The sequence below is a fragment of the Ceratotherium simum genome, chromosome 14 (genome assembly GCF_057802395.1).
Source record: "Ceratotherium simum simum isolate JZ-2026a chromosome 14, ASM5780239v1, whole genome shotgun sequence".
NCBI classification, from domain to species: Eukaryota; Metazoa; Chordata; class Mammalia; order Perissodactyla; family Rhinocerotidae; genus Ceratotherium; species Ceratotherium simum.
Genome location: NC_141913.1, coordinates 46,909,749 through 46,933,408, shown reverse-complemented (window position 1 = coordinate 46,933,408; position 23,660 = coordinate 46,909,749). Strand labels below are relative to the sequence as shown.

General features: G+C 49.9%; 1 protein-coding gene across 1 annotated transcript; it reads left to right on the top strand.

The window, feature by feature from the left end:
• Window positions 1-5,984: 5,984 nt before the first annotated feature.
• Window positions 5,985-10,772, top strand: RAX (retina and anterior neural fold homeobox). Its single transcript, XM_087438831.1, has 3 exons — window positions 5,985-6,436; window positions 6,724-6,977; window positions 9,812-10,772. Exons 1-3 carry the CDS (start codon window positions 6,148-6,150, stop codon window positions 10,301-10,303), a joined length of 1,035 nt encoding a protein of 344 aa, XP_087294957.1. The 5' UTR covers window positions 5,985-6,147; the 3' UTR covers window positions 10,304-10,772.
• The last annotated feature ends 12,888 nt before the right edge of the window (window positions 10,773-23,660 follow it).

Below are 23,660 nucleotides of genomic sequence, written 5' to 3'. Positions count from 1 at the left end.
TTTGGCAAAAAAGACCGACCCCTCTTACCCAACAGATCATATTTTAGTTTTAATAATAACAAACACTTTCTGATTCCTTCACTCTTTAATGAATAAGAACACTGATATGCTACTGAATATTTAAAAACAATTAATCAGAGGGAGGGAGAAAGAATGCCCGGATTTTTTTTTTTTTCCAATTTCTGGGTTGAAGTACTCCCCCTATGGCTGATTTCAAACTACTAATGTGACGTCACTGAACTCAGAGCTGGGAAGAGAGGCTAACCAGTAAGAGCTGATTCCGGGACACCAGTGGGTAGGAGGATCAGTCATTTGCCAAAATGCCCTGCATATCTATCCCCAAGGGATTTTTTTTTCTTACATACAGGCTACTTGGATTGGGGTCGGCAGCAAAAGCAAGGCCAGGACTGTGTAATTGGGTTGGTAAATGATTGGGGAGTAGTGTGCAGAGTGCAAACTCCATGGGACACCAGACTGTAGATCCTGAGAGCTCAGCATGGCAGTGGTAAATCTGCAGCCGCCTAACGAGAGTCGGGGGTCCGGAGACTGGCCTCTAGTCCAAAGCCCGCACACACATTCTGTCTCATGTTGGGCAAATTACTTAATTTCTCGGGGCTAACGTTTCCCCATCTACAGAGGAAAGGTCGGGGCTAGAAGTCGAGAGAGCAAACAAGATAATCACCAAGGTTCCTCTTCTAAGTCTTAAACATACGATCCTCTGCAATAACAGAAAACTAAATATGAGACTAGTTTTAAGTGATGTTGTTCTCCAACATGTCGTAACTGGGAAACAGTGGGAATGCCAAAGGAGGACAGACTTGTTAATTACTGGATGGTCTGCATCGAGCTGTGGTCTCTGTTCTAATACAAAAGGAAGTCTTTCAAACAGGGTATTACTGCCGGGAAACACAACAGCCCCCAATTGCCCTTGGTTTCATGTCGTGATTAAATGAAATGTCTGTTTCCATATGCCCATCTGAGAGGGCTCTCAATTCAGCCATAAATGCCTACATGAGGCCTGACTCTTCCTTGGTTTATGTGTTTTAGCCACAATTATGTGATGGGGTTATTATTCACTGCAGTGTCCTTATACCATCAGTTTAGTCTGAAAATACCACAGAATATTCAGATCGTCATTTTGAGGAGTAAATTGACGTATACTTCCAAACACGAAAGCGGCCAAGGATATTCATTATTAGTTGTCTACTTGTAAAAACGGGGTTTCTGATAGGCATCTCTAAGAACGTTTTCCTGATATACCTTCCGTGGTGGTCCAAATAGGAAAATATTTCATCAGTTAGGAAGATTCAGTAGAGAGAGGTGCACAAGCAGAGTGTATTCTATCTCTGGACTCGATACGCCAGTATTGAAGAGAGAGTTTAGCTATTTATTTTTTTGCAAGCATTGTCAGCAGCTTGCAAATTGTGCCCGTGGCATACAATAAACAGTGTAGTAGAGGGGAGAATTCATAGCATCAAAGGCAGACAAAATAAATGACTTGTGGTAGAGGCTCAAAAATACATTGTTCACAAACCAATGATAGTGAATTGGGGTTCTGAGAACAGAAAGAGAATTCCCCAAACTTTATGAGACAGCCTTGGGAAATTGAATGGTATACTTCATTTATATTTTTTAATATATCTCTCATCACTATAATTGACCAAATAAATTATAGACTGCCCTTCACACGTTTTTAACTTCCATGTTACTTAAATTCTGAACCTTATTATTCTTATATCCTTTGACTCCCAAATTTTCTTACTTTACTTTATCTGCTAGTTCTCTTATAGCCACTGGAGAATTAACAGTGCATATGTATATACTCGCACTATATTGAGAGGTAGTACACAGAGTGGTTAGATGGGTGCATTCCTGAGAATGCTAGCTCCACCTGAAGCCAGCTGTGTAACCTTGGGCACGTGACTTAACCTCTCTGTGTCTCAGATTCCTTATCTGTAAAGTGGAGATAATAACAGTGTCTACCTCATAGGGCCATTGTGAGGACTAATTAGGTAATCCACGTAGATATTCAGAATAGTGCCCACTGGCATATACTGTAGTTAGTATCCAATAAATAATAACTGTTGTTACATATTGTTTTTAACTCTTGACAATAGAATTTGTTGAACTGCAGTGTGTGTGTGTATTTAATGATTATATGAGTCACGTTTTGCTCTGGCTATACCTAAAGTTAAGTTGCTGGTCCTCCAGTGCAGTATAAGACAGGTGAAGTTATTCCAGGATTGAAATACATCTACTATTGCATGCAGACAATCAAGTCGATTTTATACACTTTATGAAGTGTTATCACATAGGCACTTGCAATGGACATTTTTTGCCAAACCTAAGACATTGCTTCAGGGTGAAGTTACTAGAGGGTGTGTTCAAATGGCATGGACTCACTTTGTGAACACATGCCCACCCAGCGCACAGGGAATTCACTCTACAGATGCCCATTTCTCTCAGGAGCGTGGTGGGTGAAGCAGCCCACCCAGAATAGTTCCAGAAATGGGACCTCCTGCATACATCCAAGACAAAAGAGTCACCTTATCCCACAACTTCACATGATTGCTGGTTACATTTAGATTTCATTTTCTTCATATTAGCCAGCGTCTATCCCCTTTCTCCTCAAAATCTCTCCCCCAACTTCAATTATCCTTCTATAGTGTCCTTCCCACAACACATTCCTAACACTCCCACAGGCCCCAACCACCTCCTGTCTTCTCACTTCTGGAAATGTTTCTCTGAGTCATGCCAAGTTTAAAGGGGCTTTAGCTGTGTCTAAGTTCAGCTCACATGTGGGGGCTGGGAGGAGGGAGTTTTCTTTGATCCACCTAATGAATTAATGAATTAAACAGGGGTGGAGTTCAGAAGCCAGGCTCCTTACTTTTGCCGAAGCCGGGCTGCTTATGAGCTGGCGTAACTGCTGGAAAAATGCAGCTTCATGCTAGAAGAATTAGGGACATGGCCGAGTCCATTCATCTTCCCTAATCGAGTTCTTGGGAAATACACATGTAGATTAGCCCCTAACAATGACCCCCGGCTGATCGCTGGAGTACCCTCCACGGCGCCCACAATGGTATTGACTAGCTCTTTATGCCCCGCACAAAGGAAGCCCCAACCTCCCCTTGTCCTGCTTTGCCCTGTTTCCCCCTAGTCCCTCGCCAGTGGCCATTGAAGTCTTTTCTGGTTTTCTCCGGAGACTCTGAAATAAACAGTAAATAAAAGCTCACCTCACCTGGACCTATTAGGGAGAGCTGGGCAGTTCCAGAAGGAATTAACTTGGGAAAACAAGGCCATAAGCCCCTTAGCGTGTGGGCAGGAGCTTAAGAAAATGCTGCCAATCTTTGTTTAGTGGTGATTATAGAGATCAATTTAATATTGGAGAAGTTTACATAAAAAGCATCCTCAGAGGGGAAACAACAAATACCAATTAATTACCCCCACGCTGCCCTCTGTCACCGAAGCATCAGCACCTCAGCCACCTGGTCCACATAACTGGTGTGTGGGACCTTATGGGGTGCCATCAGGTCATTTGCAGGGACAGTGCCTTTGACAGCCTAAAAAGCCTGAGGAGGGCCCGGGGCCGGGGGCCGGGGGAGGCTTCTCCTGGACTGTGGTGGGGAACCTCCTGAGGGTTTGTTCAGTCGTCCAGGACACCAGTACCCAAAGGCTGCCGTCCACGGGCTCTGACTCCATTTCTCTGGGGAGCTAGGCTGCCTCTTCCTCAGCCTCTTAGATGCAGGATTCAGTCTCCGGGAAGGATTAACCGTGAACAGCAGGCTAAGATGTACTTTGATTCTTTTCAAAACTATTACACTCTATAATAATAATTACAGATGAGCTGCAGCCAGAACACACTGGACAAGGAGTGAGCTGGTCTGAGTCCTAGTCCGACGCCTCCACTTAATAGCTGTATCACTTTCAGCCTCAGTTTTCTCTTCTGTAAAATGGGGACAAATATAGTTGTCCTGCTCACCTCACAGAGCTGTGAGGATTGGATGATGTGAAGACTGTGAAAGGATTTTGAAAACTCTAAAGTGATATGCAAAAACTAGAAAGTGCGTATTGATGTTCATTAATTTAGGTTTTTCTTAAAAAATAATTTCTCACTTGAATCAGTAGCTCAATTTTCATCTACTGTAAACTCACAAGCTTGCTATTTTAATTTATCTTTTTATAGTTTTATTAAAAATAGAGAATTGTGTAATGACCCCTCCCCATGTGCCCGAATTAACCCTTTAATGATCCTTGATGTAGTTACATATGCTTTCTCATGTCCTTCTATAGTTTAAAGGTGGAGGATCCGAAGAGACATGTTTTCTCTCCTTTCCTTCTTTGTCTTGTCTCCCAGGCTGGACGTTAAGCTCCTCAGGGCCAGCGCCAGGGTTTTCCTTTCTTTGGTGGTGCTGCCATGGCCCACATCAGGGCCAGACTCTCAGTGGGGACACAGTAAACGCTTGTCTGAATGCCACGGGGGATAAACAGAAGGGTAGGGGGAAAAAGACTCCCCACGTGGAGATGAGAGCATCTGCTGCAAAGGCGATTTTGAGTCTCTGTTTTGTTATCTGTATGAGGCCATGGGTGTTAACTAATTGTGGTCATCATTTCACAATTATATAAGTTAAATCGTCATGCTGTACACCTTAAACTTATACAGTGCTGTAGGTCAATTATATCTCAATAAAACTGGGGGAGAAAAGGAAAAGAATCTCTACGTCCTTAGGCTTTTAGGAAAGCGTTTTGGTTTACGTTTCTGGCTGACAGTTCAGTGAAGGCCAGGCGCCCAACACAGGGCTGGCATCAGATTTGAGATGGGCCAGCGTTCACAGCACGGGGGGATGTGAAAAAACGCTGCAGAAACCGTCTTTCCTCTTGGCCTATGACTCACTCTGGGCCACTGAAGCCTTGTGGGGCCCCCAAAGGGAAAGAAATGCAAGGGGATTACGCCTGTAACCCCCAGGGAAGCGCGAGGCCTTCTCCCCCAGACGAAGGTCCTTCCCCACTCAGCCTGAGGGTGGTCATCTCCTTGGCCTGGAGAACTGTTTGGTGGCTAGGGTTCCTGCAGGACAAACAGTCGTCGAGAGTGAGGAACCCCTAGCAGGTCTTCCACGGGGCCTGAGCCCGGCAGCATGTTCGACCCCGGGCCTCCCAGCCTCCTGCTGGGCTGTTGGTCACTTGAGGTCACCGGGCCTGCGGGCACAGAGGGCCCCTCCGCCTCCCGGGGCTGGCGCTGGAGTGAGGGAGCCTGCCCACGCCCGACTCCGAGGGGCCAGGGAGGAGGAGTTGAAACAGATATAGACAAACAAAATAAACACGAAGTCCAGAGATTCGGACTAGGGAGCCGAAAGAGGGGTGCCAGCGGGGGTGAAAAAGAGGGAGAGAGGGGAAAATTCAAACTGGGGAGATGCGTGGCCTGACTTCCGACGCCGTCGAGCCAGGAAGCCTTCTGCTCAGTCTTTCCAAGGGTCGCCCGGGGAGCTCAGCCCCGAGGAGGAAGCGAGTCCGAGGGCAGAGGCGAGTGTGGGGTAGGGGGAGCGGGAGAGAGAGGTGAGCTCAAGGAGGCAGGCAAGCCTGAGTGGGCAGGTGAGACCCAGGTCATCGGCCCCATTGAGGCAGGACTGAGGGGATCGTGCCCCCCCACCCGGGTCCCCAGGCTTGTCAAGCAGGCCACCTCCGATCTCCTGGGCGTGTTTGGAGTGTGTGGAGCGGATCGAGAGATGGGAGGTGGGATGTTCGGGGTGCTAGCCCAGCCTGGGGTGGCAGGGTGAGGACCCTGAGGCTGGGCGAAGGAAAGACCCGCCCCGCTGCGGAGGGAGGGGCCGAGGCAGGAGGCTGGGTCCCGGGCGAGAGGGGAGGAGCCGGGGCGAGCGGGCGCGCAGCCTTTAGCGCCCGGAGCGCCAGCTGCCCTGAGTCCGAACTTCCGATCCTGCAGGGACCCAGGGGCTACGGGCCGAGAGCTCGCCCACCTCTAGCGCGCGCGCGACCGGGCCGGCGTCCCCCGCCGAGCCTGACCTTGGGTCCAGACCCCTCGGGTTGGACCGCCGTACCCGGGAAGAGCCGACTTCGAGCTTCTTCTCTCTGCCTCCAAAGCAGGCGGCGCTCCCGAGAGGGCGGGCCGCGCCCTCCGGCCGCCCGGCGCTCCCCATGCACCTGCCTGGCTGCGCCCCCGCCATGGCCGATGGCAGCTTCTCGCTCGCCGGCCACCTGCTCCGCAGCCCAGGGGGGAGCACCTCGCGGCTGCACAGCATCGAAGCCATCCTGGGATTTACCAAGGACGACGGCATCCTCGGCTCGTTCCCGGCGGAGCGGGGCGCCCGGGGCGCGAAGGAGCGGGATCGGAGGCCGGGCGCGCGGGCCGCCTGCCCCAAGGCGCCCGGGGGAGGCGCTGAGCCCTCCCCGCCGCCCGCCCCGGCGCCGGCTCCCGAGTACGAAGGTGAGCGCGCACCCTCGGGTGCTGCGAGGCCCTTCGGGTGCCCAAAGTTAGGAAAGAGCCCCTGCCGTAACTTTTATTAAGGCATCTGGGCGGCGGGTTGGGGGCTGGGTGTATAGCAGGAGCTGCCAACTTGCGTTAAAAGCTTGAGACCCCCTCGCAGCCCTCACCCCCGACCACCCCGGCTCATCTCGGAGCCCGCGTCCGCTGCCCGCGCCCATGGGTAGGCGGGGTGGCCCCGGGGATACTCCGGAGAGTGTCTCTGACCGTCCGGGGCCTCGTCGTCCCAGCCCCTCGCCCCTACTGCCCCAAGGAGCCCGGGGAGACGCGGCCGAGCCCGGGGCTGCCTCTCGGGCCCGCCGCGGGCGAAGCGAAGCTGTCGGAGGAGGAGCAGCCCAAGAAGAAGCACCGGCGGAACCGCACGACCTTCACCACGTACCAGCTGCACGAGCTGGAGCGCGCGTTCGAGAAGTCCCACTACCCCGACGTGTACAGTCGGGAGGAGCTGGCCGGCAAGGTCAACCTGCCCGAAGTCCGCGTCCAGGTAAAGCGCCCGGATCGGTCCCCGGGAGGGTCCGAGGCCCAAGCTGCGGCCAAAGCTCCCTTGAGTCCCCGGGCGTCCACGCATTTATTATGGTCCTGTTCCCATTGGCATTCCTCGACTTGGCTCGCCCAGATCCCCAAAGATCTTCCCGGTGCCCCACGCACCGCCCCTCGGACAGTCTGTTCCAGCTTGTGGTACGATCTCCCCTTTGGGGTCTCTCTCTTCTAAGCTAAAAAGAGGAGTTGGGACTGGCTGGCAAGACGAGAGGACAGCTCATTAGACGCAGCCAGGATTGGAAGGGTGGGGATCACTGTGTAGAGAGGTAATGTAGGCAGCGGCTCAAGGGTAACCGGATTGGGGCCCCAAATGCCACCCTAGTCACTAGCTTGGAGCCCTATGTTCAAAAGGAAAACCCTGTCTTCTTGCGAGGGGCCTGGCGCCTGTAGTTGAAACTTGGGGTGGATTTGTTTAAGAAGCTGACTTTTGCTTCTCCAGTGCACATCCACGCAAACTTCCCGCTGCTGCAGAGGCCTTTTCTTTTTTATTGTAAAGGGGTTTTTGCTTTAATTAAAGCTGAATTATCCTTAATCCCTGATCATTAAAATATTTGAAAGCCTTAAATATTTGCTAGTCATCTGTGAAAAATCTGGGAGGATTTCCAAATTGGGAGAGTTTACAGAGGCCTGAGAGGGAGACATTGGGAACAAATTTCACTGCTTCTGAAAGGCAGTGGAACGAAGGTGGGATTTGTGTGTGTGTCTAATGAATTAGATTTCCAGGAAGTGAGGATACTCAGATGTTTGGGGGCTTTTAGCTTTGTCTTAAAAATAAAAGAGGACAAACTCTTGCCTTTTGTCTCTTCTGCTTAGTTTAGGGGTTTACGGTAAGGAGTAAATGTCATGGTTCTAAAAATTAGTTTTCTAATGTGACTCAGGATTAACTGGCAAGGACAGTTCAATATCTCCTAATTTGATTGCAATGATTTCATTGAAGGGGTAGGCTTTTTAGCACCTGCTTTTCAGGGAGGGAGGATGGGGTAGGGAGAGAGAAAGAATACAAGAAAGCTGAAGCAAGAGGAGAGGCAAATCCTTCCAGTGCCTTCCAGAATACAGGCACAGCCAACCCAGGGGCTGCCTTCATTCCTGAGGCCACCTCTGTCCCACTTTCCTTCTTCCCTCTTTACTTGTTCAGGGATTTTGGCTTCTCCTCTAAGTTGGGAGCTTCTTGAGAACAGTGTGACTTCTCTGTGACCACAGGGCCAGCACAGTTCTCAGCATATGGCAGGTTCTTAACACATGGCTATGATGTAATCAGATTGGGGTGGGGGAGTGGGCAGGAAGAATCTCCAACTGTGTGGAGGGCAGCAGTAGAGCAGTATAAGAGCTGACTATCCCAGTCGTTAGCCCTCTGCCTCTGGATACCAGATTCGAAAACTCTAGCGGATATTTTGGGGGATGGAGTGGGATATGCAGGGAAACAGAGGAGGCAGTGGAATGGGAGCCCTCACCCACACCAGTGTTTCTCTTTTCTGTATTATCGTCAAATATCTAATGTATCTGGGAAAATCAGGGCCTCAGATATGTAGATGAATCTTTTGTGGGAAGGGGGCAGGAGTACTTACATTTTTGTTCTTTCTCTCTCCCCCCAAATCCCTACACACCCTTGCCCTGCTCTGCCCAGGTGCTAGGTGGCTGTTTTCTCAGCTCTCCTATGTGGTCCCCCCACCTTATTGACTCAGAATGGCTTTCTCCCTTCTGCCTGCGGCTATTCCCTATTTCCCTTCATAAATATAATACTGAAGCCACCAGTTTGGCCAAAGTTTTCTCCACATTCTCTGCTAACCTAGACCAATTCTCTCTGTTCTGTTTCTGAGGGTGGTAACTTGGTGGTGAGACCTTTATTAAACCCTTTCTTGGGCTTTTGTCAAATCAGTCATCGAAGTTAAGAGACCAGACTTCACTCTTGGCGTGGACTTTTCCATATGTAAACAAAAAAAGAAAAACTTAAACTCATTGAACTCATCTTACCGTAATGTCAAAACTAACTCCATAAAGTAAAAGTAGACATAAACTTGAACTATTGTAATCATTGAAAGCCATTGATAAGAAATATCAGAAATACTAAACGGATATCAATTAAATAAAAATGAAAATCTTCTTAAAGCAGCAATTCAAATATGCTCAGGACAAAATAAGCGCACTTTCTTCTACTAATTATTATCACCAGTAATTCGCGGAAATAGCTATATTTTAACACCCAATGTTACCAGTTCCAGTACTTAGAGTATTTGTTTATATATGTTTATAAAAGAGACAACAGGTCGATAAAACACAAAGTCTGAGACAAAAACGCAGCCGCTGCGAGCTGTACCATACAGGGAGGAAGCAAAGTCTGAACGGAAGTGTCAGGAGGGGCTGTCAACCAGCAAGTCACAGAAATTTGGGGAGATCTGGTTTCCAAGTCCTACGGTCCGATTCCAGGGTTAACTTTAGATTTTTGTGAGCACCTGCTACGTGCCAGGAGTGGGAAACAAATACAACCCCAGCTATGGGTGAGATAAACAGGGAAAAGTGTGGAAGGCCACGGAGGACCAGGATGGGACAAAGGGACTTAGAGGAAGCAAGAGAGAAGGAGGGAAGACACCGAAAGGAGAAACGGGACGGAAGCGAAAAGATAATGCGGGTGGGGGCGGGGGTGAAGGAGCAGGTGGGAAACAGTGGAGCCCCAGTTTTGCTTGGGGCTGGGGGAGTGAGCCGGCGGGCTGCACTGGCCTGGGCGGGGGCGCGGCCCCAGCCTCCGCCGCAGCCCGACGGCCGCTGTGCTGCCTTCCGCAGGTGTGGTTCCAGAACCGACGGGCCAAGTGGCGGCGGCAGGAGAAGCTGGAAGTGTCGTCCATGAAGCTGCAGGACTCGCCCCTCCTCTCCTTCAGCCGCTCTCCGCCCTCGGTGGCTCTGGCGCCCCTCGGGGCGGGCCCGGGCGGCGGCGGCGGGCCGCCGGGGGGCGCCCTGCCGCTGGAGTCGTGGCTCGGGCCGCCGCTGCCGGGAGGGGGCGCCACGGCGCTGCAGAGCCTGCCGGGCTTCGGGCCGCCGGCGCAGAGCCTGCCCGCCAGCTACACGCCGCCGCCGCCGCCCTTCCTGAACTCTCCGCCGCTGGGCCCCGGCCTGCAGCCTCTCGGGCCGCCGCCGCCCGCCTACCCGTGCGGACCCGGCTTCGGGGACAAGTTCCCGCTGGACGAGGCGGACCCGCGCAACAGCAGCATCGCCGCGCTGCGCCTCAAGGCCAAGGAGCACATCCAGGCCATCGGGAAGCCGTGGCAGGCCCTCTAGGGGCACCGGGGACCAAATCGGGCCAGAGGACCGTCCCAGGAGGCGAATCCGAGCCGCACGCGCGCATCCCTTCTCCCTGGGTCCCCCCACTCGGCCACTCTTTCCCTGTGCCGCCTGCGAGCTGCGGGCTTGGGTCGCGGACGCGCGTCTGCTCCTGACTCTCGGGGGAGGGCTGACTCTCAGGCCTGCGGAGGTCCTCTGGCCACCTCCAGACCCCCACGGACCCCCAGCCCTGCTGCTGGAGAGGGAGAGGCGGCCCGGCCCCGCCCGCCACGCTGCTCCCACCCCCGCGGGCGCCGGAGCCTCCACGTCGAGAGACCCAAAGCGCCTGACCTCAGCCGCTCCGGGGCCGCGTGGCGACCCCAGATAAAGAAAACTGAAAGGAAGGGGAGGTGGAGAAATAGAGTTTGAGGAACTCTTTGTATAAGTAGTTTCAAAGTACTTGGGAGGAGAATTAAAGATTTACTTATTTGGGCTTGATTCTGGTTAAGCGCGCTCAGGACTGCGTGGGGGGGTGGGCGCGGTGTGCTTGTGAATGGGGGTGCAGGAGGGGCTGCGGTGATGGGCCGGGTGGGTCAGGGAAAGCAGAGGACGCGCAGGAGCTGGGGCTACCTCGTGCGAATCCTCCCACCTTCCCCAAGGTGAGAGCTGAACGTCCTGAAGCCCCTGACAGCCCTGCCTCTCTCTTTCCAGCCCACCGCGGCCCAAGGCCCCTTTCAGATCATTGTCCAGGTTACCGGCTCAGTGCCAGCCCCCGCTACCGAGGATTGATGACATTAGTCCTCCGAACACTAGGGCACAGCGACTTTTCCTTTTCTGAGCCCCGTGCCTCTCTCTGGTCTCCCCAACCCGCTCCGCACCCCCCAACCCAACGGTTCTGTTTAACGCGCGTCAGGTTAGCTGTCGCGCTCGGGGAGAGTGCCCTGGAGCGCTCTGCGCGGCGACCCGGAGGGCACATCTTGAGCGCGTCGGGGACAGTATCTGCAGTTCTCTGGCCCCGGATCCGGGGCGGGGAAGGAATCCAGAGGGCCCCGCCAGCTTCAGAAACTCCCGCGGTCCTCGCGGAGTCCCGGGTGAAGGAGAGCCCGGGACTCCCAGCCTGAGCTGCCGCGGTATCCGCGGTTGACTCTGCAAGCTGGGCCGCCGCCCTAATAGCCCGGATTCCCGCCGCGCAGGTCCTCTGGCCTCCTCGCTGTGAGTGCGCCCCGGAAGATGCGGCCAGAGCCTTAGCATCAACCGGCTACCGTCTATCGGTCGTTAAGTGAACCGCCCCAGCCCCCTTTCCTCGTCTAAATGAACCCTCCTTCCCTGGGAGGTGACAAAGATAGAATGAGATCACCGGCTTTGTGTGAACTACCAAGGACCCGGTTTGAGGCGATGCTCCTGCTTCTCTGACTGCGCAGTGGCCCTGTGCTGCCCTAGGGTTCCTGAGACCTGCTTGGGAAAAGGATGACTATCCCAGGGCCGGGGGTGGAGGGAGTGTCATCCCAGGATTCAGGCCTTCCCATGCGGGTCTGAAGAGGCTATGGCATAACCCGGCTGTGGACCCCTAGCCCCTCACCTGGTGCCTTGCACATAGTAAGCTGGTGGGTAAGAATTGACTGAATCTGCTATTTCCCCCAAGAAGTGGGGAGTAACACCCGCACTTTCCCTCACAAGGATGTTCTGTGGGGAAATATATGGAGTGGCCCAAATGATATCAGCTCTCGGCAAGAAAAAAATAGGTAAACTCAGGCTGAACCTGTAAGTCCATTCCTTTCAGTTTGGCCTATATTCTCTCTCATCTTTTAGAGGCCTCGTTTTACTAAGAATGATTTATTCAGAGAACTCCCAACTTCACTGGCCCTGGTGAGTACCACACTTGCTCTGCCCTCCTCCTTACCACAGTCCTGGGCACCTCTGACCTTGCACATCCCACTGTCAGCATCTTCTTCGCTCCCCTTAGATCATTTCCGCAATTATTCATTTTGTCTCCTTCTCTCTGCCATTTTTCTTTCTGTTGTTTTTTCCACTGTAGCTTTCCACCACTTCCCTCTCCTCTTTTACTATTTAGGTTAGTCTGAGAATGAATATTCTAAACCATCTCTTTAGGTACCAACAGAGTGAGCCATACCTGGATTTTAGGGACAAGTCCTTGGAAAATGATCACAATACTAATAGCTAATGATCACTGAAAGCTTGCTATGTGCCAGCCCTCTTCTAGGCAGTTTACATCTATTGACTCATTTAAGCCTACAAGGACCCTACCAGGAAGATACAATTAGCCCCATTTTATAAATGAGGAAACTGAGGCACAGAGAGATTGCGCCAGTTAACACTGCTTGTAAGCATTGGCGCTGGAATAGCAGAAGCTCTGGTCAGTTCACCATCATAGTGCAGGCTCGGGAAACGTTTGCTGAGTAAGGGCTCTTTATTTCAATTCCCAAGAACAGCTCATTAGGCCACATGGGGAATTGAGATCGTGAAGGGTGGGTGCTAGCTGTGAGTGCTTTCCAGGGCCTCCTGGGGAGGGCTGGACACGGCATCAGCCCCAGCGCCCGCTCCACCCACTCCTAGGGCAGCTCTAAGGGCCGCCGATCATGCTGCCAACTCCAGGAGGAGGGGTGCAGGGGAGGCGGGAAGCCAGGACTCAGGCCGGAGGTGAGACCGGCTTGTGCTACAGAGCGTTAAAGCCCCAAACGACCCTGGAACATTTGGGGCCTCTGCTCAAACTCACGTCTACAGAAAGTGCTTTGCAGAGGCGCCAGCAAAGGTGGGGCACGGGCTTCCGAAACTAGACTGTCCTGGCTCTGGTTTGGGGCGGGCCCAAGCCTTTCAGGGACTCCAGGAGAAAGGACTCCCCAGTCAGCCTGCATCACTTGGGAAATGGTTCTTGCGTCTTCCTTAGTGAGGCTCCAGAAGATGACGTCTGATCCGGCCGGCCGCCTGCGGGAAGCAGGTGAGCGTGTAGAGCCGCTCCTCTGCAGCTCCCGGGGACCGGGCTGGGAAGCGCCCTGGGCCCCGCTCTTGACCGAGGGGGCGGGGCGGGGAAGGATGCGTCGGATTGGACCGCTCCGTGAGAAGGGCGGAGTCAGGCGCTGCCGGGGATGGAGGGGCGCCGACTGTCGGGTGCGCTACGCAGACCCTCCTCTAACCCGGAGATCCCCAGCCCCGCGGAGCGGGCCACCCGGCTACCCTGGCCGCCATCAGCCACCGCTGCCGCCGTGGGGGGGTTTCAACATTCGCGTTTTCCTCTTTATGGAGGAGTCTCTTCCTGCGCACGAGGGTGGCGTGTCCACACTGCGCGCCACGGCTCCCGGCTTCTGGTGGCGATTTTTCTCTCCCTTGGGGACTCTAGGAGACTGAAGGCTCCGCCTCTCCCGGTCCCCCGTTTCCGCAGCCACGGGGTCCAGAGGTGGCCGCTCCTCGCTTGGTGTCCTGAGGCCCCTCGCTGCGGCCCCAGGCCGGTCCAGGCTGTTCATCCTTTGTGGGTTTCCCGCTCTCGGAAACAGGTTCTGCCCCCTGCAGGTCCGAGCTCCCATCTCCGCTGCCCCGGGAGGTTGATCGGGGCTGGTGTGGGTGAGACGGGGTGGGAGGACTGGGAGAGACACCTTGGGGAGGGGCAGGTTTCGGCCAGAGGTCAGCAACTGAGCTGGGGCGGCCCCGCTGTATTTACTTATTTTAAACATATAGCTAATGTTTGGGGGAGATGGGAAACCTCACACCAGGGGAGGCAATCCCTGCCCGTCCCCCACCCCCGCCCCAGGTAATCTGGGATCCGGCGAGGGGAGGGAGGGAATCCCGATCCTTCTTTCTCTCCACCACATTCACTGGTTAATTGAGTCTTTGCAGAGACCTCCGGGAGCCCACGTGCGGAAGCCGGGCAGCCCCGGACTCCGCTTCCCGGGAGCCGCGTCCCGCCGGCGGGCGGTGTATGGTGGGGACATCAAGGGCGCGGGCCCAGCCGTCCTGGCGACTTTTGATGTAATGTCCTCGTCCCACACTCCAGCCGCAGCCCCAGCTCCAGGATGCCGGCAGGAAGCGACTTTTAGGGAAGATAATATTGATGAAAAGTTGGCACTTCCTCTCTGCTCAGGAAGCGCGAGCTCCGCGCCGGGCCTCGGGGCTCCGTCCTAACCCCCCTGGGAAAGGGGGAGCACGGCAGCGCCAGGCCGGCGCCCCCGACCCTTCAAGAGGCCGATGGGGCGCTTTGTGGTCAATGCCATTACCTTAATTGGGAACTGGCTCTAATAATCTGGCCTCAGCTTGTCAACTGTACAATAGTGGGCAGAGTTAATGACTCATTAGTGATTAATTCCTTAACTGTGACTTAATTGCTCACTGTAAAACCCCTTCCGTAAAACTGGATTAAATCATCTAGATCCTTGGCCACATCTCTCACAGCCCTGGAAGACGCAGCAAGTGCCCAGTTCCCTCCACCCTCCTCAGTCGGCTTCTTAAAGGCAGGCGCAGTGGCCTCAGCCCTCAGCCTGGAAGTCGGGAGATCCGTGGTCCAGTCCTGGCTGTGACATTGCCAGGTCGTCTGATCTTAAACAGGCCCCCCTGTAGAGCTAGATCTCCAAGATCTCCCCTCCTCCCTCAGCACCCCTCAGCACCTCTTGATGGATAAACAAGAGTCTCAGCCTCAAGGATCACGGCCCAAGTAGTGGAAATAAGGATGCAACTGCATGTACATATGTTTCCCTATGCCTTCTGGTTTTCTCCACCTGGCGTCACATAGGCTACCCCATAATAGATGTGTTCAAAACCAGAAGTGTTCTTCTGTACTCTATAGCTTCCTAAACACCTTCTTAAAACTCTCCTCCCTCTTCCCGCATTCAGAGCCACTCAATGGATATGATGAGAATCATTCTGGACCCCTTGAGGCAGGTTATTTTCCACTTTCCTTTCTATCTTATTTCTCAGCCATATATTTTCCAAATTTTAGCTGCCCAGAACAAAAACATCGCCCAGCCTCCCTTTCAATTAGATCTGATTCAATAATGCCCACTGTCGTGGAAGGGAAAACATTTTTAGGAGGTAAGTTCTTAGAAGTCACCAGCATGCCCTGCTCTTCTCCCTTTCCTGCGGTCTGTTGGCTAGGGGGCAGGTGTGACGCTGGCGCTGGAGCAGCCGTCTTGGACTGCGTCAAGAAGCCGTGTGTTGAGGATGTTGAGTAGCAGGACAGAGGGACCATATGTCATAAGTCTCTGACACTGGAGCACCGTGCTAGCTCTGGCCTGCTACCTGGGCTCTCTATTTTAAATCTAACTTTTTGGTCACTGTGAGCCAAACCTAACCCTAAGACATTCATTCCTTTCCTTTAACGCCCAGATGCAGTTAAGGTACTTAGCCCATTGATTTTCCTTCAGAATGTTTCTTAAAGTCACATATCCCTGTTTTTCTCTGCCAGTCCGCCAGTTCAGGGCTTTATCATCTCTCCACTATGCTGCACGGCTCCCCAAGGCATACAGCGCTTCTCATATGGCACTTACCACATATGGTCCCGTTTTAAGGTTATTTCTTCATTGATTCATTTACAACCATTTATTGAGTTTTCTCACTCTTTTTTTTTTTGGCTAAGCTCTGGAGCTATAAAGATACAGCCTCCACATTGGTCTCCTTGTCCCCCAATCCTTTCAAGCTATCCTTCACACTGTAGCCAGAATTAGGTGCCTCAAACCATTCCTCTGCTTAAAGCAATTCCTTATGGCCTATGGGACAAAAGCCAAGCTCCTGACGAGTGTGGCGTCTGAGGCTCTTCTGAATCTGACCTGACCCATCTTTCTAGGCTCGCCTCTGGTATCCCTCCTCACCCCTATTTCCCCCCGGCCCTCTGTTCAAACGACACCAGAGTGCCCTGCAGTCCACTGGTCCATCATGTGCTTTTTCCCTTCGTGGCTTTGAGTACGAATGTTCTGCCTGGAAGGACTTCCCACCCCCCACCTCCTGGCAAACTCCTTCAGGACCTGACCCAGATGTCCCTGCCCTCAGTGCATTCCCGCAGCAGTAGCTCCTTGTTCTTCTCCCCACCAGAGCACTTTGTTGATGTCAACTTGAGAGCTATTCCAGCACGCACCCCGTCGTGTTGTCTACAGCCCCCAGTGAGACTGTAGGATCCTCAAAGGCAGCTGTCTGATTCTTCTCCGCATATTTAGTGTCTGACCCAATGGAAGCACCCAGTGACTGATGAGCAATCACTAATACAAGGAGTATGTGATGCCCAGAAAAGGTACGACATTCTACAACAGCTGATAACAAAGAAACCTGCCCCAGCCTGCAAAGTCAATGAAGACTTCCCTGAGGAAGTGACACTCAAACTGAGCCCTGGAAGGAAAACAGAAGTTAGCCAGGCAAGAACTGAGGGGTGGAGAGGTCACCGCATGTCTCTGAGGCTCTGAGACAAGGCTGGTCATGCAGAGGCCAAAAGACAACTTAGAGAAGTAAGAGTCTGTACATGGCTACAATTTTAGGAGGCAAGCTCTATGTCCAACTGATACTCATAAGGAGGAGAATTCTCCAACATAGGAAGGGTGTTCAGGTGCCAGACAGCCAAAAATTCAGTAGTGTCCACTACAGGTGGTGACATGATCATCTCAAATAAATCATGCTGTCTACAGTATGGAGAAGAGCTTGGAAGGAGGTAAAAGAGGGTTCTAGAAGACCAGTTAGAAGGCTATTGCATTAGCTGAACCTATTGTAATTATTTCACAATATATGTAAGTCAAACCGTCATGCTGTACACCTTAAACTTATACAGTGGTGTATGTCAATTATTTCTCAACAAAATTGGGAAAAAAATAAAATAAAATCACAAAGTAAGAAAAAAAAAGAAGGCTATTGTGGTAATTGAAGGAAAAGATTGTGGAAGCTTGGTCTCGTGTGATGACAAGGAGGCCAGGTTTGAGGTTGAACCGGGAGATTGTGAATTCAATCAAATGAGTCTGAGTGGAGATATTGGTAGACAATTCCAAATCCTGGTTTGGAGCTCAGAGAAAAGATCTGGCTGATATGTGAGCTCTGAGATCACTGTACAGATGATAACGAAAGGCGTGGGCATAGATGAGATTGCCCTGAGAGAGGGAGTGTAGAACGAGAAGAGGAGACCTGTGTCAGAGTGTTGAGAAACTCTAGCATTTATGGTGCTGGAGAAGACAGAGGAGAGATGGAAGGAAAATCAGGAAAGGGTGGTAGCATGGAAGGCGAGGAAAGAGAGTTTCAAAAGGGAAAGAATGTGCAATGAAAATGTATTATTTTCAAAACGTAAATATTAGCCAGTGATGAAACAATAAGATAATCCTTGCTTCCTACAGGGGGACAGGGTGCAGCTATTTTGGAAACACTGCCAGTGTTTCCTGCTGCCTGGAAAGTAACCACAGTGGTGGGGGAACCCCCACCAGCCACTTCTCCAAGACTGGGAGGTCAGGGCAGAAGATGCACAGATTTGCCTATTTTTATGTTTGTAATGACCCTATTCCTGTCGTTCCCTAAACTTTCCCCCATCTGTCTTTTGCATCTGCGAAAGTCACTCATTACACATCTAGGAAGAAAGTGAAATAACACGATAGTCCTAGAAGTGGTAACTGGTTATCTGAAATCCATTCAGTATAAACTTCTTAGTCCTTCATACAATATGGCTCCAACTTACCTTTCTCCATCACTCAAACGCTTCTGCACACACCCTCTGCTCTTGCCAGACTCAACTCTCCACCAAACTTGCCCTGTGTGTTCCTACCTCCATGCCTTTACCCAAGCTCTTCCTTCTACCTGGAATATCTTCCTGCACAGAAAATGTGTGGAAAGATGAAATGAATATGAATGAAAATGAGGATGCAACATACCAAAACTTACATGCAGCTAAAGCAGTGCTTAGAGGGAATTTTATAGCTGTAAAGGCCTATATTAAAAAAGAAGAAAAATCTCAAATCAATACCTAACTTTCCACCTTATGGCATTAGAAAAAGAAGGTCAAACTAAACCTGAAATGAGCAGAAGGAAAGAAATAGCAAATATTAGAGTGGAACTTAATGAAATACAGAATAGAAAAACAGTAGGGAAAAATCACATGAAAAAAACACTTGCTGTAATTAGTCATCAGAAAAATGAAAAACAAACCACAATGAGATACCACTTCATATGCATTAGGATGACTAGCACCAGAAAGTCAGTAGTGGGGCCAGCCCAGTGGTGGCCTAGTGGTTAAGTCTGCACATTCCACTTTGGTGGCCCGGGGTTTGCCAGTTCAGATCCTGGGCACGGACCTACTCACCACTCATCAAGCCATGCTGAGGTGGCATTCCTCATAGAAGAACTAGAAGGACCTACAACTAAGATATATAACTATGTACTGGGGCTTTGGGGAGAAAAAAGAGGAAGATTGGCAATAGATGTTAGCTCAGGGCCAATATTTCTCAAAAAAACAAAAAAGATAATCTGTGATCTGAAAAAAACAAAAGCAAGTCAGTAGCAAGAAGTGTTGGCGAGGATGTGGAGAAATCAGAGGGTTCCACCAGAACCCTCATGCGGTGCTGGTGGAAATGTAAAATGGTGCAGCTGCTTTGGAGAACAATCTGCAAGTTCTTCAAATGATTAAATAGAGTTACTGTATGACCCATCAATTCTGGCTAAGAGAAATGAAAATATGTGTCCACACAGAAACTTGTACATGAATGTTCATAACAGCATTCTTCATGATAGCCAAAAGGTGGAAACAACCCAAATGTCCATCAACAGCTGAATTAATAAACAAAATGTGGCATATACATATGATGGAATATTATTCAGCCATAAAAAGGAATGAGGTACCAATACATGCTACAACATGGGTGGACCTTGAAAACGTTATGTTAGGTGAAAGAAGCCAGTTACAAAAGACCACATACTACATGCATGGAAATTCATATGAAAGCCCAGAATAGGGAACTCTATAGAGACAGAAAATAGATTCATGGTTGCTTAGTACTGGAGGACAGGAGGTTGGGGACATAAGGGGTGATAGAGAAAGGATATGGATTTCTTCTTGAGGTGATGAAAATGTTCTAAAATTGGCTGTCTTGACGGATTTTTGCACATCTTTGAATATACTAAAAGCTATTGAATGGTGACTTTAAGTGGGTGAATTGTATGGTATGTGAATTGTATCTCAATAAAGCTGTTAAAACAGTGGTCTCCCCCCCAAGCTCTTGCTGCTTCCATCCATTTCAGGTACTCACGTTGGAATAACTTTCCTAAATATCATTTTCATCACGTTGCTCCCTTGCCAGGTAAGCCTTTTCTGAGTCAATAAAGACATATCAGTTCAGCTACCATATATTGAGTGCCTTCCATCCTAGGCACAGTGATAAATACATCCACACACTTCTTCTGCAATTTCAAATCTCAATGCCTCTTTCTGCCTTTAAGAGTCACTCACCCATTTCCTTTCCCATTGACCTTCTTGGTAGAGAGACCCTCTACTCTAGACAACTGACCTTGACAGCATCTTACTTTCCCCAGTTCCCCCTCTATGCTATTTGTGTGTGCGTGTGTGTGTGTGTGTGTGTGTGTGGAAGATCAGCCCTGAGCTAACATCCACGCTAATCTTCCTCTTTTTGCTGAGGAAGACTGGCTCTGAGCTAACATCTCTTGCCAATCCTCCTCCTTTTTTTCCCCAAAGCCCCAGTAGATAGTTGTATGTCACAGTTGCACACCTTTCTAGTTGCTGTATGTGGGACGCGGCCTCAGCATGGCGGGAGAAGCAGTGCGTCAGTGCGTGCCCGGATCCGAACCCGGGCCGCCAGTAGCAGAGCGTGCAAGCACTTAACCGCTAAGCCACGGGGCCGCCCCCACCCCCTCTATGCTATTGCTCAAGGCGGACAACACCTTTTTATACAAAGTGGGAGACCAGCCTAACACGCCAGCTCTCCTGGGAAAGAAAACAATCGCTTAAATTCGCTCTGTGATGTCAGAGCCTGGCTGGACAACCTTTTCTGCCAGGGATAGTTCAGTCAGGTGGGAATGGAGGTAGGGGGTCCTGTGGGAAGCAAGTATGAAAGGAGAGGCCTCAGGCCCAAGGGGAGCTGGGCTTACGTGCCATTTGCATAGGGCCAGCCCTGCTGCAGTGGTGGGCTTGCTCCTGCCTTTTCACTGGGGGACATACTGAACGTGCTCCCTCTAGGTTGCCTTTTCTCCTCTCCTTGTATCTTTCTGTCTCTAGTTCAAAGCTCGTCTCCTCTGGGATCTCTCTTTGGTTTTCCCTGCCTGCCGTCTTCTTACTTTCCCAGGATCAATCTGTCTTGTTTTATCTATGAATCCCCCTCTTTTATCCTCCTCAGCCCCTGCTCTTTTTTGGAGCAAATAAGCCCTCAGTAAATGTGACTGCCTGACAGTTGACCAAAAATCTGCTCAAGGCTCAACGTTTAGCCTTTGTACTCAAACTCAAACGGCAGCTCCTTCTGTCTTTTCTATACTTTGTTTTGTTTCATTTGGGGTGAGGAGCCCTCCTGTCAGATTACTATCATAGAGAGATGATTGGAGTCCTTATCAGGAGGCCACAGGAACCCCAGTTCTGCTACCAAGTTGATGTGTGGCTTCAAGCAAGGCAGTCTGACTCTGGCTGAAGTTCCTCGGCTGTAAAATAAAGGGGGTAGCCCGGAGGACCCCTGACATCCTCCCAGCGCAAAATTCTGATGCAGCAAATAAACTTACTTCAGTAATTTGGCTGAGGGTGCCATCTGATGGCAATCTTGAGAACTTCACCTGCTGGTGAAGTTTTCTAATTGAATGCTCACTTCCCAGAATCGCCAGCAAACAGAAGGGGCTTTCCTCAGCCAAGCAATAGCTTTCCTTTCTGAGTCTTCCCAATTCCAGGGGCTTCCTGCTTCCCCTTGGATGGAAAGCCCCTCCCTTTCCACTCAAATTCCCACCCAGACCAGGTCAACCCAACCACGGGGATTCTTATATCATTAAAGCCACCCTAAGAGAAACCAGGAGGCCAAGACAGCTTAGGATTTCATGTTCTCATGCTCCTCCGTAATTCAAATTAGGAAGGAATTGGTTCTAACTTAATTTATTCAAAGCATGAGTGCCTTGACCTCCTAAAGCTTTCATGAGGAAATATTTGCATTTTCTATAAAATGAGCCCTGAAGTAGGGCAATTCTTTTTTTTTTATTGAATATATTTGGCATACGACATTGTGTAAATTTCAGCTGCACAATGTGTTAATTGGATGCATTTGTATATTGTGATATGATTGCTGTTGTAGCAATATTTAGCACCTTTATTACATCACATAATTATCCTCTCTTTTTAGTGGTTGGGATAGTTAAGTTTTAGTCTCTTAGCAAGTTTCATAATTGTAGTACAATATTGCTGTCTATATTGAAGTAGGGCAATTCTTTTTTTTTTTTTTTTGTGAGGAGATCAGCCCTGTGGTAACACCTGCCAATCCTCCTCCTTTTTTTGCTGAGGAAGACTGGCCCTGGGATAACATCTGTGCCCACCTTCCTCCACTTTATATGGGACGCCACCACAGAGTGGCTTGACAGGCAGTGTGTCGGTGCGCACCCAGGATCCGAACCAGCAAACCCCGGGCCGCCACAGCCGAGCGTGCGTACTTAACCGCTTGCGCCACTGGGCTGGCCCCTAAGTAGGGCAATTCCTAATTCAAATTTAATTAATTAAAAAATTATACTAAAGGTAGAATTTTAGATGCCTGTGTAGTAAAAATATTTGATACATGGTATCCCCTTCCTGGTATCCTTTATTTATTTATTTAATTTTTAAATTTATTTTTAAATTATTTTATTGAGGTCATATTGTCTTATAACATTGTGTAAATTTCACTTGTACATTATCGTATATCAGTTTCTGTATAGACTACATCATGCTCACCAGCAATAGTCTTTCTATCTGTCACCATACATATGTGCCCCTTTACCCCTTTCACCCAGCCTCCCACCCCCTTCCCCTCTGGTAACCACCAATCTGTTCTCTTTATCCCTGTGTTTGTTAATCTTCCCCATATGAGTGAAATCATACGGTATTTGTCTTTCTCTGTCTGGCTTATTTTGCTTAACATAATACCCTCAAGGTCCATCCATGTCGTTGCAAATGGGACGAGTTTGTCTTTTTTTTATGGCTGAGTAATATTCTGTTGTATATATATGCCACATCTTCTTTATCCATTCATCTGTTGATCAGCACTTAGGTTGCTTCTGCATCTTGGCTATTGTAAATAAGGCTGGAACGAACACAGGACTACATAAATCTTTTTGAATTGTTGACTTCATGTTCTTTGGATAAATACCCAGTAGTGGGATAGCTGGATTGTGTGGTATTTCTATTTTTAATTTTTTTTTTTGAGGAAGATTGGCCTTGAGCTAACATTTATTGCCAATCTTCCTCTTTTTTCTCCTCAAAGCCCCAGGACATAGTTGTATATCCTAGTTGTAGGTCCTTCTAGTTCTTCCATGTGGGATGCTGTCTCAGCATGGCTTGATGAGTGGCGAGTAGGTCCACACCCAGGATCCGAACCCGCAAACTCTGGGCTACTGAAGCAGAGCGTGCAAACTAAACCACTACACCACCAGGCCAGCCCCCTGGGACTGTATTCTTGACTTCTCTTTCCGCCAGTTCATTATTAGTGTATAGACATGCAACTGACTTTTGTAGGTTGATTTTGTACCCTGAAACTTTGCTGTAGTTGTTGATTATTTCTGATAGTTTTCTGAAGGATTCTTTAGGGTTTTCTATATATATAGAATCATGTCGTCCACAAAACAGCAAGAGTTTTATTTCTTCCTTTCCAGTTTGGGTACCTTTTATTTCTTTTTCTTGCCTAATTGCTCTGGCCAAAACCTTCAGTACTATGTTGAATAGGAGTGGCAAGAGTGGGCACCCTTGTCGTGTTCCTGGTCTCAGAGAGATGGCTTTCAGTTTTTCACCATTAAGTATAATGTTGGCTGTGGGGTTGTCATATATGGCCTTTATTATGTTGAGGTACTTTCCTTCTATGCCTATTTTATTGAGAGTTTTTTATCATAAATGGATGTTGGATCTTGTCAAATGCTTTCTCTGCATCTATTGAGGTGATCATGTGATTTTTATTCCTCATTTTGTTAATGTGGTGTATCAGAATGGTTGATTTGCGCATGCTGAAACATCCCTGCATTCCTGGTATAAATCCCACTTGGTCATGGTGTATGATCCTTTTAATGTATTGCTGTATTTGATTTGCTAACATTTTGTTGAGGATTTTTGCATCTAAGTTCATTTGTGATATTGGCCTGTAATTTTCCATCTTTGTGTTGTCTTTGTCTGGTTTTGGTATCAAGGTAATGTTGGCCTCATAGAATGAGTTAGAAAGTGTTTCATCTTCTTCAATTTTTTGGAATAGTT